Raw genomic sequence first — 16347 nt, forward strand, 5'->3', positions numbered from 1 at the left:
ATACCGAGGGAGATGAGTTAAGTGTAAGACTTTGAATTAACAGAAAACACTGCATTTAATAAGAAGGATGGGGAGGCATTGATAGTTCCAATATAGACTATTGATGGATGAATGGATAGATTGGATGGATGGATGGATGGATGGATGGATGGATGGATGGATGATAGATAGATAGATCCATTCATTCATGCCTCACTCCCTCCATATTTTCCTCAAAAAGTGGAATAATCAAGATTAGATGGAAGATGATAGATAGATAGATAGATAGATAGATAGATAGATAGATAGATGATAGATAGATAGATAGATAGATAGATAGATAGATAGATAGATAATAGGGAGCCAGCGTGGTGTAGTGATCTGAGGGTTGGACTATGAATACAGGAGACCAAGGTTCAAATCTAGGCTCAGTGACGAAACTCACTGGGTGATCTTGGTCACATCACACACTCTCAGACCCACAGGATAATAATAATAATAATAACAACAACAACAATAATTTTAGCCTGCCCCTCTGTGCAACACAAGACAATACATTATTTATTATTATTATTATTATTATTATTATTATTATTATTATCATCCCACAATAATGGCAATAACAAAACTCCTCTAAAGAAACCTACCAAGACAATCCCATGATAAGTTTGCCTTAGGGTCGCCATGAGTCAGAAATGACTTGAAGGCACAGAGCAATAAAAGACAGGCAGGCAGGCAGGCAGGCAGACTCCACTGCAACTGCTGTATCCAGTTGGTGGTCCCCATAATGGTGAGTCTCTGCTCCAGGTTTTAGTTCATGATATAAAAGAGGTCTCTGAGCAGCCAAACTTATTTTGGAGAACATGCCCAACACTCCAGACAGCTCCTTTAAAACTGTAGATGACACAACAGAATGAACGCACTGCTCCACCAATATCCATACCACCAGCCACCATTGACCTCCCACAGCTGATTTCTTCTCTTCCGGCTCTTCTTCCCAGCATGGAAGGTATAATCTGTTCCAGGATTGTCAGGGAGTGGGGTGGAAGCCTTTCCATTGCTGTCTAGCAAAACAAAAGAATTTCTGGGCTATGTGTGCAAGGATACATATTCATAACTGTCCAACCACAACCTGCTATGTTGTGCTGCTGCAGTAAATTCCAGGTTATCTGAGAGATGATACCTTCAGATCTCAAACCTGAGAACCTTCCGTTATCTTTTACTTTGCAGTTGGAATGAGTGGCCTCCCAGTGTAATGCTGTGTATATCCTCCCTTTGTGGCATTGTGTTCCTCCATTGTTCATCCTGTAAAAATATTTCAGAAGTCTCATTCTGTGTGAAGTTAATAACTGCCTGGTTTGGAGAAAACCTTGAGCTGATCTCCACTTTGAAACGCCTTCCATGTAATGACTTGTAAACCCATTTATGTTTTTATCTGACTGCAGTCTGTCCTCATCCAAGTATCTTTAGCAGTTATGTTTTGTTCCAGTTTCATTTTTAATAGAGCTGATGTCTCAATGCTTTATGTGAGATGCCTTATCTTCCAGCTGTTGCAGAGGAGTGTATGTTTATAGGAGAGTTGTTCTGACCAAACGCTTAGTCAATGGATCCCCTTTCCTCCCTTTTAAAAAAATGGCATTATATACTTAGCCAGATTTCTACCATTTAATACTCACACAATGACAGAATCATAGAGCTGGAAGAGACTACAAGGGCCATAGAGTCCAACTCCTTTCTGCCATGCAAAAAGTACTCTCTACAGATGGCCATCCAGCCACTGTTTAAAAAGCTCCAAAGAAGGAGAACCCACAACACTCCATGGCAGTTCTTCCTAATGTTGGCATGGAATTGCTTTTCCTGAGTTTGAATCCACTGCTCTGGGTCCTACTCTCTGGAGCAGCAGAAAGCAAGCTTGCTCCATCCTCATTATGACTTCAAATGTTGAACTTGCCTATCATGTCACATCTTAACCTTCTCTTCCCCAGGCTAAACATACCCAGATCTCTAAGCAATTCCTCATAGGGTTTGATGGTCTCCAGACCTTTCACCATTTTGGTCATCTTCCTCTGGATGCTATCCATCTTTCTAATATCCCTCCTGAATTGTGGTGCCCATAACTGGACACAGGATTCCAGTTGTGGTCTGAACAAAGAAGAAAAGTATGACACTATTACTTCCCTTGATTTAGATACTATACTACTGTTTATTGATCCAGATTAGATGATGATGATGATTTCTGAAAGCAACCAACCTAAGTTGAAGAGCATTTTCCTATTGAAGACCATCAAAATTCAGCCACCAATAGGGAAGCTCATGAGGCAAGGAGTTCCAAAGGACCAGGTTAGTTCCCAGAATCTGAGTTCCTCCACCCCTGAGTTATTACCAAGTATTTAAGATTTAAGGCAATGTTATGATATACCAGATAAATAGGTTTATGGTGGTGATGGAACTTCTAAAGTGTTTCAGAAGGTCTAGGAGGCACCAAAAAAAAGGTATAGGCTGTGCTTAGAGAAAAATAGGAGAGGTAGAAAGTTTGGGGTGAGGAGAAAAGGCAGAAGAAATTCAGGGTCTTGGAGAGGGAGGAGGAAAGACCTGAGAAACATGGCATGGTCTGAGTGTTGGACTAGGACACCAGGAATCCCCATTCAGCCATGGAAACACACAAGTCACATTCTCTCAGCCTTAGAAGAAAGTAAGGGCAAACCTTCCCTCCCCTTCTTGGCAAGAATAAATCTTGACAAGAAAAGCCAAGGACAGTTCACCATGAGCTGGAACCAACCTTGGAAGCCCATAACTACCACAGAGGTGTGAGAAAAACCTGTTGGCTCTTCTGGATGCTGGATGTTGGCACCATTGGCCACTGCATCCCATCTGATCTCTCATCTGACCAGTGGGGGCTGGTGCTTCCCAGAGAATGGGGGGCAGTGAATCTGCTCCAGGTTTACATCTGAATGTCAAAGGGCTGTCCAAGGTTTTGTCTCCTGTAGATTTCATCTCCCTTGGGCATTAAATTGAGAGAAGATGGAATAAAAATTGGAATCAAAGATAGAGCAGGATCCATGGTCTTCTGGAGAGGAGCAGTGGAGCCTGATGTTAGAGTGCACAGGGCTAGCCTTTGAGTGGTGAGGTGGTTGAAAGGAATCCTCTCCAGAAACCAGGAGGGAAGATCTGGTCCCTTCCCCACTTCTCCCCCCATTCCTCCAAAGCAGCCTCACTTTCCCCGTTTAGTCAAATGCATCCCGCCTTGCTTGATGTCACATCCTCTTCCTCCAGCCTCTCCTCCACTCCCTGTGACTAGCCAGTGCCTTGCAAAAGCCTCCTCCCTCCTTTCCTCTTTCATTCATTCCTTCCTTTCTTATTTCCTTCCTTTTTTTCTCTCTCCCTTGATTTTTTTTTAAACCCTCCCTTCTCCCAGCCCCTTCCACTCCTCCTTCCTCTTCCTCCCTTTCCCTTTGGAAGCCAACTTTTGGCAAGAACGGGGGGGGTCCTCCCTTTTCTGGGCTCTTTTGACTCAGGGAGCCATTAAAAGGCAAAGGGAAAGAGGAGGAAAAACGAAAGAAGAGAAAGAGGGAGGAAGAGTGGGAAGGAGAATATAGAGACAAGGAGAAGGGAGGGAGGCATCGAGAGAGGAAGGAAGGAAGGAAGAGATTGAGCAAGAAAGGAAGTAGAAGAGTGAGGAAGGAGAGAGAAGAAGGGACTGAGGAAGGGAGGGAGCGAAAGAGGGTGAGGAGGGAGGAAGAAAGACATTGAGGAAGGCAGAAAGTAAGGAAGAGGAAGGGAAGGAAGGAAGATACTGAGGAAATAAGGAAGAGGGGGAAGAAGGAAGAAAGGGAGGGAGGGAGGGAGGGAGGGAGGGAGGGAGGGAGGGAGGGAGGGAGGGAGGGTGAGGAGGAGAAAAGAAGATTAAGAAACTTGAAGGAAGGCAGGGAAGAAGGGGGAAGAGGGAGGGCAAGGAAGGAAAGGAGGAAGGAAGGAAGGAAAGAAGGTGAAAGAAGGGAGGGAAGAGGGGGAAGAGGGAGGGCAGGGAAGGAAGGAAGGAAGGAAGGAAGGTGAAAGAAGGGAGGGAAGAAGCGTGAGGAGGGAGGGCAAGAAGGAGGGAAGGAGGTTGGGAGGATCAGGAGGAAGGTGAAGAAAAGAAGGGAGGGCGGGAGAGGAAGGAAGGAAGGATCAGGAGGAAGGGGAAGGAAGGAAGGAAGGAAGGAAGGAAGGAGAGGAGGGAGGCGAAGAAAGAGAGTGAGGAAGGAAGGAAGAGGGAGGAGAGAGGGGAAGAAAGAAAGAGCTTGAGGAGGGAGGAGGGAGGGAGGGAGGGAGGGGAGAGGCATAGAAAAGAGGGAGGGAGGGGAGAAAAGAGCCAGCCTGCCAGAGAGCGAGAGCAAGAGAGCGAGAGAGGCAGGGGATCCAGGCGGCGAAGATGCCCAGCGGAGGAGCCTCGGTGGCGCTGGGCTGTGGCTGCCCGGGGGGCTGCTGCTGCTGAAGGAAGCCCAGGCCCTCTCCTGCGGAGGCCCTGCTGCTGCTGCTGCTGCTGCTGCTGGGGCTGCTGCTGGTGGTGCTGAAGGCAGGGCGAGGGAGCAGAGGATCCAGTGCCGCCGCTGCCGCTGCTGGAGGACCCCCGCCTTCTATGCCAGTGGCTGAGCGCCCCAGCCATGCGACCCGCCAGCAAGCTCCTCAGCCTCCTCTTCCTGCTGCTGATGGGCACAGAGCTCACCCAAGTAGGTGCCATCGCCCCCCGGGCCCTTCCCTAGCCACCCCCAAGCCCTCCTTCCCAGAAAGCCCAGGCAGCGGGAGGAGGGAGCCCTCCAAGCCTATCTCCTGCTGAAGACGTCCTCTTGAAGGCATCTCCCATCCCTTGGAAGACCAGGCCGGCCCTTGCTTAGCTTCCCAGAAACCCCCCTTGGGTTGCCTTCTGCTCTCCCAAGGTCTCCATTCCTCCTACTCCTACTCCCTCCTTCCATCCAAAGGTCATCGGTGGATGGAGATACCTTGGTTGGTGGACCTGGGGGAGGTTCAGAGTAGGGTCACTCCAAGGAAAGAGTCATCCTTTTGTGGGTGTCCTAAGGTACCTCTCAAGCCAACCTCCCATAGCTCTCAACCTGCTGGAGATCCCACCCCTCCTTCCAACTTCAATTAAAAGTTGAAGTCCTGCCCCAAGGAAGTATGGAGACAACACAAGGCCCTCTGATAGCTTTCTCCTACCATCCGTTCTTGGAGGTTCTCCAAGGTGCCGAGATGGGATCTGGGAGTTTCCTGGGCCTCCCCAGGTTGGGAGGGGTGGTCCATGATGGGGTGGAGGCATGGCTTGGAGGGGAAGTCCTTGGCAAAGCTGGCCTCAACTCTCTTCCTCAGTGAGGGACCCTGGAGGAGAAGATGCACCTCAGGATGGATGACCTTTAAATATGAGAATGGCCAAAATCTATCTTCCTTCCTACCTACTCCCCCCTCTTTTCCCCTTCGTTCCCTTCTCTCTCTCCCTCCTCCTTTCCCTCCATTGCCTTCCTTTGTTCCTCGCTTACTTTTTTTCATCCCTTTCTTCCCTACATTCTTTGATTCTTACTTCTTTGTCCTTCCTCCCTTACTTTTTGGCTTGCATTCTTTCCTCCCTGCGTCCTTTTTGTTTGTTCTCTCTCTTCTTTCTGGCTTTTGTCTTATTTCCTGCATTCCTTCTTTCTTGCCCTCCTCCTCCCTTTCTTTTTGTTTCATGCTTTTGTTTCTACCTTTCTTCATTCCTTCTACCTTCCTTTTTGCCTTTCTTTCTTCCCTCCATCCTCCATACCTTGCTCTCCTTTCTCTTTCTCATTATTTTCTTCTTACCCTATTCCATTCCTTCCCACCTTTCTTTTTACCTTCCTTCCCTTTCTTTCTTTTATTCATTCTTTTCTTCTTACCCTCCTCCATTCCTTATCACCTTCCTTTTTACCTTCCTTCCTTTTCTTTCTTTTAATTTCTTTTCTTCCTACCCTCCTCCACTCCTTCTCACTTTCCTTTTTACCTTCCTTACTTTTCTTTCTTTTATTCATTCTTTTCTTGCTACACTCCTTTATTCCTTCTTGCCTTCCTTTTTACCTTCCTTCCTCCTCCTTCTTCTTTTCATTCTTTGTTCCCTACTCTCTTTCATTTTTTCTTGCCTTCCTTTTTACCTTCCTTCCTTCCTTCTCTTTCGTTTTTTTATTCTTTTCTTCCTAACTTCCTTCCTTTGTTTCCACCTCTCCTGTAACCTGTCATATGACCTTATCTTTACTGTACCCCAAAAGGGAATATTAGGGTGTCAGTTGAGTGCCTTTGCCGAAATAGAATGCTTTATGTATCCTTCTGTGCCATGTGCTGGGCATCTGGGACCCACTCACTTTTTCACATTTGCAGGAGGTAACTCTTCCCAATCCCATACATTAAATGACTCTTTCATCTGAATTGATTTGGATGGGGGGGGGGACCTTATTTTGAAGAGTGTTCTCCCATTTCACCATTCAAATGACATAAGAAATGGACATGTGTGTGTCTCTGTGTGTGTCCCAACATTTATCATCTACAGAGGAACAAAAAGAGAAGAAGAAAAGGACCTTCTCTTAAAAGCACCAGGAGCTGATGCTTTATGTCCTTCCCAACTCCCTCTTCTGTGTTAACAAAGATCTCATTCTCTTATTCTTTCCCTTTTGTTTTCTTTCTCCTGCTTCCTTTTGAATCTGAAATGTGCCGGAAAAAGCATCTCTTTGAAAGTGCTTAGAGCACAGGCCTGCGAATAATACAGAAGACTGTGTGTGTATATGTCTCTGCCTGTGGTATTATTCCGATCTTCATTCTTATCATTACTGTTATTATTAAGAGGCTGAAAGGTGTCTAGAGATTTTATACCGGGGGTCCTTTGGACCAGACTGGACGGATCGCAGCAACCTTGTCTCTGACAGCGATGCGAAATCATGTGTGTCTGTATGTTTGTGTGGCAAGAGGAAGGAGAACCGTGCCCATCGGGAAGAGCTGCGCATGCACCAGGACTGGACAAAGCAGGGGTGAAACGTCCAAGCCTTGTCCGGAAACTGCCACACAGAGCGCATGTTCCTTTGGCTATTAATGAGCTGATAATAATTGCAATAATGTGACCCCCGCTGCCTTTTCTGGTGCCTTTTTGGACTCGGTCTCTCCACGCTGTGCAGTATATGCACTCTTTCCCTTGATCTCTCCATGGGTTTTTCATCCCCATGTGCTGAGCACTCTCTTGCCAGGGTCTTTTCCCAGTAGGGGACTTCCAATTTCAGACTGACTGATATCCTTTCTCCTGCTGCCCCTCAAACTGCAGGGCATGTCTTTTTCTATGATCCAGAGATGCCTATCCTCCTCCCCACCCACCATGAAATGGACCCCCAAGGGATGGTGTCCATCAAGGCAAGAGTCTCCACCTTGCTTTCTCTCGGCACATAGGATTGGAAAAGGGAGAGGAAGGTAGAAAGAGAGCTAAGCCTTGTTGGAAACCACAGGGTGGGAGGTGAATTTCAAAAGGGATTCCTAACTCACTAATCCTAACAATAATCCTATTATCAGTCCTAACTAGAATAAATCCATTGAATTAATGGGATTTTTGTTGTTGCGTCCCTTCAGATTATTTCTGATTTATGGCAACCCTAAGGGTGTTTTATTGGCAAGATATTGCCTTCCTCTCTGGCTGAAAGAGTTTGCCTTCCCAAAGGCCCTCCAATAGGTTTCCATGGCCAAGCAGGGATTTAAAACCACCTTTCCCAGGGTGCATCCACACCAGTGACTCCCAAACTTTGGTCCTCCAGATGATATGGATTTCAGCTCCCAGAATTCCTGACTCTTAGACAAGCTGGCTGGGGCTTCTGGGAGCTGAAGTCCAAAATACTTAGAAGACCTAAGTTTGGAAATCTCTGACCATACTGTAGAAAAAATGAGATCTGACACCACTTTTAAGTGCTGTAGTTCCATCCTAGAGAATCCTGGGATTTATAGTTTTACTAGGTCTTTACCTTTCTCTGTCAAAGAGCACTGGCGCCTTGCAAAACTACAAGCCCCAAGATTCTGTAGGATGGAGTCATGGACTTTAAATGGTGTCAAATTGCATTATTTAAAGTGTGGGTGCACCCCTAGTCTAACACTTAAAACACTATGCCACACTGGCTATCCATCCATCCATCCATCCATCCATCCATCCATCCATCCATCCAATATATAGTCTTCTGTTTTCTTTGTACAGGATCCAAGCCAGCTTGTTGTTGTTGTGTGCCTTCGAGTTGTTTCCAGTTTATGGCAATCCTAAGGCAACCCTACATATGTTTTTCTTGGCATTTTTTTAGTAGGTTTGCCATTGCCATGAAGCTGAGAGAGTGTGACTTGCCCAAGGTCACCCAGTGTTTTTTCATGACTGAGCAGAGAACTAAGCCCATTGAATCAACATGTTGCATGATGAATCAACACCTAGATAGATCCCATGAATACAATGAGCTTACTCTGGGATGAACAGTAAGATGCAGGCCACTGAGTTAGGAATTGCTGAATGGTTTGTATTGAGCTGTGGGTTGAATCTTATCATTAGTCTCAGCTACAGAAGACCCTAAAGGCACCAGATCCTATCTGATCCTGAAAGATAAGCAACGTCAGTCCTGATTAGTACTTGGATGGGAGACCACCAACAAATAACGGGTGCTGTAGGTTATATTTCTAAGGAAATATATGGTAAAACTACATCTGAGGATTCCTTGCCTAAGGAAACCCTATAAAATTCATGGGGTCGCCATAAGTAAACAGGTAACTTGAAAACGCATACATAGTAGACACATTACATTCATAGGATTTTCCTGTGTATTGCGATATCATTCAACAAATCATCACTCATTCTCCTGAACCTTATTGCTAGTGCCCAGCAGAGTGGCCCCATTATATTAAACATGATCTATCTATCTATCTATCTATCTATCTATCTATCTATCTATCTATCAGAGAATTCCAGAGCCCAGGAACAGCCACAAAGAAGGCCCTGTGTCCCATGTTCCAATAAATATACCTGTGAGAGTTATGGGACAGGCAGCAGGGATTCCCCACAAGATCTCAAAACATGGCCAGGTTCATATGTGAGTGTACACTCTGCCCAGAAATGGAGAGGCATAGGCCATGAAATAATTGATTTAATGAGATGATGATCATAATGAGGATGAAGATGTGGATGATTTTTACAATTTTCATCAGATAAACCATCTGCATCATTATGATTTCAGGATCATAGCATCCTAGAATTGGAAGAGACCACAAGGGCCATCCAGCCCAACCCCCTGCCATGCAGGAACTCTCAGTCAAAGCATATCTGATAGATGGTTTTTTTGGGCTATGGGGCCATGTTCTAGAAGAGTTTATTCCTGATGTTGCACCTGCATCTGTGGTTGGCATTTTCAAAGGCAAAGATACCAGCCACAGATGCAAGTGAAACATCAGGAATAAGCTCTTCTAGAACATGGCCACATTTCTCCATGTTCTTTGCCCAAGCAGGTCGACCCAAAGATAATTACTGATTTAGGTGGATCATGATGGGGAACACCATTGAATCCTGACACAGGGGTGAGGCTATGGATGGGAGGCATAAGGAGGTGCTTCAACCAATCAAAAATTATGCCCCCTATGAAATGTTATTTGAGTCTCAAATTTAAAGTATTTTATTGCTGTTGTTGTTATTGTTGTTGTTGTTGTTGTTGTGTGCCTTCATCTCCAACTTATGGCGAACCTAAAGGGGTTTCTTGGCAAGTTTCTGCAGATGGTGTTTCCCATTGCCCTCCTCTGAGGCTAAGAGAGTGTGGCTTGGCCTAGGTCACCCAGTGGGTTTCATGGCCATGCCAGGATTTCAACCCTGGTCTCCAGAGTCATAGTCCAATGCTCAAACCACTACAACAGGCTGTACTTCAGTAACTTAAAACTTCATTTGAGCACTTAGAAATACAGTTTAGGCACACAAAGAAAAAAAGGGCAGGCAATGTTACCAAGGGAATGCAAACACAATAAATAGAAGAGAGAAGTTGGTGACATGGGTTTTCATAGACTGCAATCTATGAAATCAGAGGAAGTAGACTCAAAAGCTCATGCTACCAACTTCTCTCTTTCAGTCAGTCCCAAACGTGCTTCAAGATGCCTTCCCATACTGATGTTCCAGACTGACACGGCTATATCTTTGAATAAATGGAGGTGTTCCTGGTGTGAATGATTATTCAATGTATCTTTAATGCTAGAAATCTGGGGACTGATGGAAAATTTCATGGGGGGGGCAGAATTCTTATTTGGGATAATGTTGTCATTCCTCATATACACACAGAGAGATAGCTTATACCTCTGGGTTCATGCAGCCTTTGAGAAGTTGCAATGTGACCCTAGGATCCTCAATAACATCCCAAAGACCTTTGAACTCCCTGAAAAGAAATCATCAGAAGAATGTCTTCCTTGGAGAGTGGTGGAGTCTCCTTCCTTGGAAGTCTTTAAGCAGGGGCTGGATGGCCATCTGTCGGGAATGCTTTGATTGAGAGTTCCTGCATGGCAGGGATTTGGACTGGATGGCCCTTATGGTCTCTTCCAATTCTATGATCACTAAAAATGGTCAAAATGTTGTTATGTTCAAGGCTGTTGTAGGGCTTTGTACATCACCCTCCCCAAAACAGTCCAAAAGGTGACAGAAAGTGATCCCAGGCTACTTCTGGTCCACACCATCTGCTGATGATGAATTCACTATTGGTTGGGGATAGCATGAAAGGAACTATCCATGATGCTAAACAACCATCGCCGCCACCACCCCAAAATATTCAAGCAGCTTTGATAGTTCTTTTCAAGTCTTAAATCAAACCTAGATGAGATTCACCATTCTACTCTCATGGATGTCACCAGCTGTGGAGTGAGGGATCCATGAGTCCATCAGTGCCACTCCACAAGATCTGATCCTCTTTAATCTGAAGATATGTGGCAGAAAGTGGGATGTAAAACAATTTTAAAGGGATTCTCATGGGAGTAGTCTTGGTTTCCTGCATTTGTTCTTGGTGGTCTCCTTGTAGGCCTCTTGAATGGCCACACTGTAGTATCTCCTTTAGTGTAGAAATGGGAAGTGTTTTCATATTTATTCTATGTGAGTTCAACAATGAACTATGGCCTACAAAACCTATACAAGTCATCCCTCCACATTTGCGAGTCAAGTGTTTGTAGATTTCATTATTTGCCCATAAGGAAAATAATGTTCTCTTTAAGCGTCTATAGGTCCTCCAGTGTGATTCTGTAGTCAACATTCAGTGGATGTTGACCACAGAGTCATGCTGATGGACCTCCAGATGCCTAGAAAAATGAGTCTATATTGATTGTTTTTCCACTTTTTCAGGGTGGGACTGTGCCCCTAAATTATTGTAGTTTGCTATATTTTCCCATATGAGCTCACCTAGGTTCTGAGACCTTCCAGAGGTGCAATTTTCCTCGTTCTGACATCTTCACAAGTACATTTAGTGGTGACATGTGGGAGGGCTTTCACAGTGGCCTTTTCCAAGGCTATGCGGCTCTCCACCAAGGGAAGATTAGGCAATATTTCTTCCAGAAATCCAAAGGCTGCATAGTTCCAACTAGAATAAACTGCTAATGGCTGTTATTGGCTCAGTTATTGGCTTGAGTGCTGGACTAAGACCCTGGAGGCCAGGGTTCGATTCCCAGCTTGGCCATGAAACCCACTGGGTGACCTTGGGCAAGTCATACTCTCTCAGCCTCAGGGGAAGGCAATGATAAGCCCCCTCTGAACAAATCTTGCCAAGAAAACCCCATGATAGGTTTGCCTTAGGGTCGCCATAAGTCAGCAACAACAATTATAAAAGTGTCCTATAAAAGACGGATGCTTCATTTTTTTAAAACTGTGTTATTTTAAAAACTCGGCGACTTTTCCCTACTACTGTTTGTTTAACTGCACTTCAGCATGAAGTCATTTTGTCTGCTTTTTACTTTAGAATGACTTTTCCTTCTTTTTTGTATCTGCTATTCATCTTGTTCTGAGTCACCTTGAGTCCTGGGAGAACGTCCTGATAGAAATCCAATAAGCAAACAAAATTAGTAATAATTGCAACAAACCTAAGTAAATGGGACCCCCCCCCCCCATTGTGACATATACTCCCTCCATTCTGTCCACACACAAATAAATGTTAAACACCTCTCTCTTACACACGCACACACACACACAACTTTTACACATTCATGCAAACATAAATGTGCACCCCATTAACACAAAGACACGCACAGAGAGAAAAAAAGAGTCACTGTCTTGAGGTAGACTTCTCAAAGCAGCAGCTGAGCTGGGAGCCATTTTCGTACTCATGTCCTATTTCTCTTGGTAGGATCTGACTTAGTGCTCCACATGGAGAGGTTGAGAAAGCCATAGATGGCCCACAGTCTGTAGGTTTCTGTGCCTTGCAAGGTCTGTCAATTGACACACCTCAGAAGGTGCGTCAATTGACGGGCATGAAGTTCCATCTCTCCACTCTCAAAGGCATTTAAGAGGTGTGCAACCTCAATTTCAGGAGTTGCATGTGGCTTCTGTTCCTCTGTGCTTTACCAGATGGTCACCATGACTTGATCACTGGGTGGTTTCCAGGATTCCTATATATCTTCCCCTGCCCCAGTCTGAAAGGTGGCAATGCTTTAACCTTGGTTGGTGTCAAGAAGAAGTTTGAGCAAAATATGGTGGTATTTTGGATGTGTGTCTATGCATTGTGTGCCTTCAAGTCATTTTTTTTTTATTATGGCAGCCCTAAGGTTGCCTATCACAGAGTTTTCTTGACTAAGGAAAACTGCCTTCCCTGGGGTTTTGTTGTTATTCTTGTTTTGTACCTCTAAGTCATTTCTGACTTATGGTGACCCTATCATGGGGTTTTCTTGGCAAGTTTCTTCAGGGGTTTGCCATTGCCTTTCTCTGAGGCTGAGAATGCGACTTTACCAAGGTGGATTTTGGTGTCCGAGCAGAGATTCGAACTCCACTCAAACCACTACCCCACATTGGCTCTTCCACTACCCACCCAGCTCTAGAATCTGGCCCTGAGATGTTGTCTGACACTGAATTTGGCACTTTGGATCTCAAGTAGGTCCTTCTGTCTTCTTCTAAAGAAGTAAAACTGTCCATCAATCATTCTGAATTGTCCAGACTGGATGTACATATACTGTTTATCTGAATTTGTCGGTCAGCTTAAGTGTCTTCTCCACTCCAGGCTGCAGCTTCTCTAGCATCTTGGCTCATGCTTCTGACCCAGAGTTTGGGTGGGGGAGTTATTTTGGAGGACTGCAGTTCACAGAATCACCCAGCCAGCATGATCACTGTAGGATTCTGTGAGTTGTAGTTCTCCAAAGTAACTTTATTCCAGCTTGGCTGTGACTGTATACTGGAGAACATGTTCTCCAAATGAAACCTGAGGCATGATTCTCCAACCGAAGTTCTAAAAAGCACTTCTACTGTTCTCCATTGCTCACCTTTCCTTGGTTCCCATACCTTCCACCCTCCGTGCCTTGCAAAGACTCAGAAATTGAAGGAGCCTTTATTTCTATTTTCCATCCTTTCCTCAACACATTCTGATCCCTGGTCTCTGCAGGAGCTCTGGCTTTCCATTCCTCATGCTCAGCTGGCATGTGTTGTCCTTGGCCATGGCTTCATCACTGGCTCCACCTGAATGCCTTGCCTCCTGCATTTGGTTTCATTTCAATGCCACATTCACATTTCCACATCCATTGGCTTCGGATAGCTTTTCACTGGTGCCACCTCCTTCCTCTGAGAACCAGCCAAGGGAAGGCTGCATCATCACTGACCTTTGAAGGCAGCGAACATGTTTGTCAGCCGAGGGGGAGAGCTTTGTCTTTGTTTGTGACAGCTCCAGAAACGTGGCTCGGTGCAGCAATATTTATTCGACGTTGGGAGCAGATGGAACAGGCTGTTCAACTGAGTGGGAAGCATCTTTCTTCCATACATGGGCTCTTCAGCTGTAGCCTGTTTCATAAGAAAGAGGAGGGGGGGATGGCCTCTTGAGATAGGAACCAATGGTCTCTCCGAATACCAATGATTCCTTCTCAGCATCTCACGAAAAACTGAAGCCTTACCTCCTGGCTGGCTTGAGAACATTATTGTTCTATCTTTTCAGCTCTAAACTCCAATAACATACCCTCCATCTGTCCTGAACTGGCAAGGACACTCCTGATTAATCCTCTGCCATCCCACTTTCTCCGTTGTTTTTAAAGTGTCCTGTTTTCCTTCCCCTCTTGGACATTAAAATTCGAATGTTAATTCTAATGCAAAATTCTAATAGAGTTGGACCCCTTGGTTCCCCTTGATGCAGCTTCCTCTTCATGAAGGAGCAAACATTGAATATAGCGTGTGTTATCTCTTAGAGATACAGCATGGTGTAGTGGTTTGAGTATTGGACCACAACTGTCGAAACCAGGGTTTGATTCTCAGCTCAGTCATGAAACCCACATATACTCTCAACTTCATGGGAAGGCAATGGCAACCTCCTCTGATCATATCTTGCCAAGAAAACCCATGATAGGGTCACCGTAAGTCAGAAGCAACAGTTATGTCTTATCAAAACTGTAGTGCAGCAACAGAAACATGTTAAAGTAGTTGGAAACATTGTTAGGGCTGTCTTCAAGAATCCTGGTATTTGCAGTTTGGTGAAGGACTAAGTATTCTCTGCCAGAAAACTCTTCCCAAGGTTGCCCAAGAAGAGCTCTTTGTCCTCAGCTTACTTTCATTGCTGCACACTGAATTCAAAGTGCAAAAAAGTTTGCGCTGTATTATCTCAATAGTGGAAGAGGAGAGGATGAATCTTTTCCTTCCCAAGAGGCTCAGGCTAAAGCAAACTGCTGCAGCATCTCCTAGTATGGCTGTTCTCCCTCACTGATAACTTTTGCCATCTTGATCTCCATCTGATGTTGTTTGGCAGTACGTGTCCTGATTTTCATCTGCAAAATGTTAATTGAAAAATGATATATACCCTCAAGAGGCAAGCTCAATGAGCTCACAAAATACAGAAATAAAAGGCAGTTGTAGTGGTGACATTCATTACAAATAAATATATGAAACTACACTGCAAGGAAGTGTGATGCCCTTTCCTGAATGACAGTTCCTGGAATTTGTTGTCGTTGCGTTCCTTCAAGTCATTTCCGGCTTATGGCGATCCTAAGGCAAATCCAACACAGGATTTTGGTGGCAAGATTTGGCAAGGGAGTTTTGCCATTGCCTTCCCCTAAAGCTGAGAGAGTGTGACTGTATCCATTTATCTTCACCCCTCTTTTCAGGGTCCCTTGGGAATTGTAGTACAAGGAAAGGATGCCACGTTTCCATGAATTCCAGTTTATTTATTCGGATGTAAGGCAAGACATGACTCTTTTCCAGAGGTTTCTGCATGCCTCACCAGAGAACAAGAGCCTAGCCCAGGTTTCCATAAGATGGATCCCTGCCAGTTCAAGGCTGCTGCCATACTGCAGAATTAATGCATTTCGACACTGCTTTAACTATCATGGCCCCATCCCATGGAATCCTGGGATTTGTAGTTTTTCATGGCACCAGAGCTCTCTGAGAGAGAAGGTTAAGTAGCTCTAAAGTGACAAATCCCAGAATTCTGTAGCATGGAGCCATGGCAGTTAAAGCGGTGTCAAACTGCATTAATTCTGCCGCGTAGATGCGGCCAAAGTGGTATGAAACCATGTAGTGTAGAAACACTCAGGCTGATCTTCTGTCAGTTAGTCCCAGGCTGGAGCCATTGAAGGAACTGTTGTGTGTCAACACACAAGTAAATCCAGTTTATTTAAATGGTTGAACTGTAGTCAAGACTCACTAGGAACTAGGATCCAGAATGTCAACCCATCTTCTCAGGCTACCTTTGGGTTAGTAGGTCAGAGAAGTGATCTAGAGCTTTCTGAAAGCAAGTCCTAAACCCCTCACCAAACTGCAAATCCCAGAATTCCTGAATACAACCCGAACAATTAACATCGTTTCAAAGCACTGTGACATGTTTCTGTTACTGTGGTACAGTTCTGATAAGATATAACAAGTGCTATTAAATGTTTTTCCCCTACAAGTGTTAACATTAGAAGGTGTCCAAATTGTCTATTCATTGACTTGATGCCCATTGCGGTTCCTTCCATCTCTAAGATTCTAAAGCTGCATCTGCACTGCAGAAATAATGCAGTTTGACATAGTTTGAGATGCCATGGCTCCATTCTATGGAATCCTGGGATTTGTAATTTGTTGTGGCACCAGACCTCTCTAACAGAGAAGGATAAATGCCTCACTAAGCTGCAAATCCCAGAATGCTACAGCATGGAGCCATAGCAGTACAGACGTAGTCTTGGTCTCAAGTAAACTAGACAAACTGAATCCAT

At 44.9% G+C, this 16347-nt stretch overlaps 1 protein-coding gene across 1 annotated transcript in view; it reads left to right on the top strand.

Moving 5' to 3' along the window:
* Positions 1-4326: 4326 nt before the first annotated feature.
* The window catches only part of LOC149308108 (noelin), a 57175-nt gene continuing 45154 nt past the window's right edge, over positions 4327-16347 (top strand). Inside the window, exon 1 of the mRNA XM_089535098.1 lies at positions 4327-4688. Coding sequence (XP_089391224.1) covers positions 4623-4688 — 66 coding nt within the window. The 5' untranslated portion in view covers positions 4327-4622. The remainder of the gene's footprint in view (positions 4689-16347) is intronic.

This window comes from Sceloporus occidentalis, unplaced genomic scaffold, assembly GCF_023333645.1.
Source record: "Sceloporus occidentalis isolate IW3139 unplaced genomic scaffold, rSceOcc1.0.p SCAF_8, whole genome shotgun sequence".
Classification (NCBI taxonomy): Eukaryota; Metazoa; Chordata; class Lepidosauria; order Squamata; family Phrynosomatidae; genus Sceloporus; species Sceloporus occidentalis.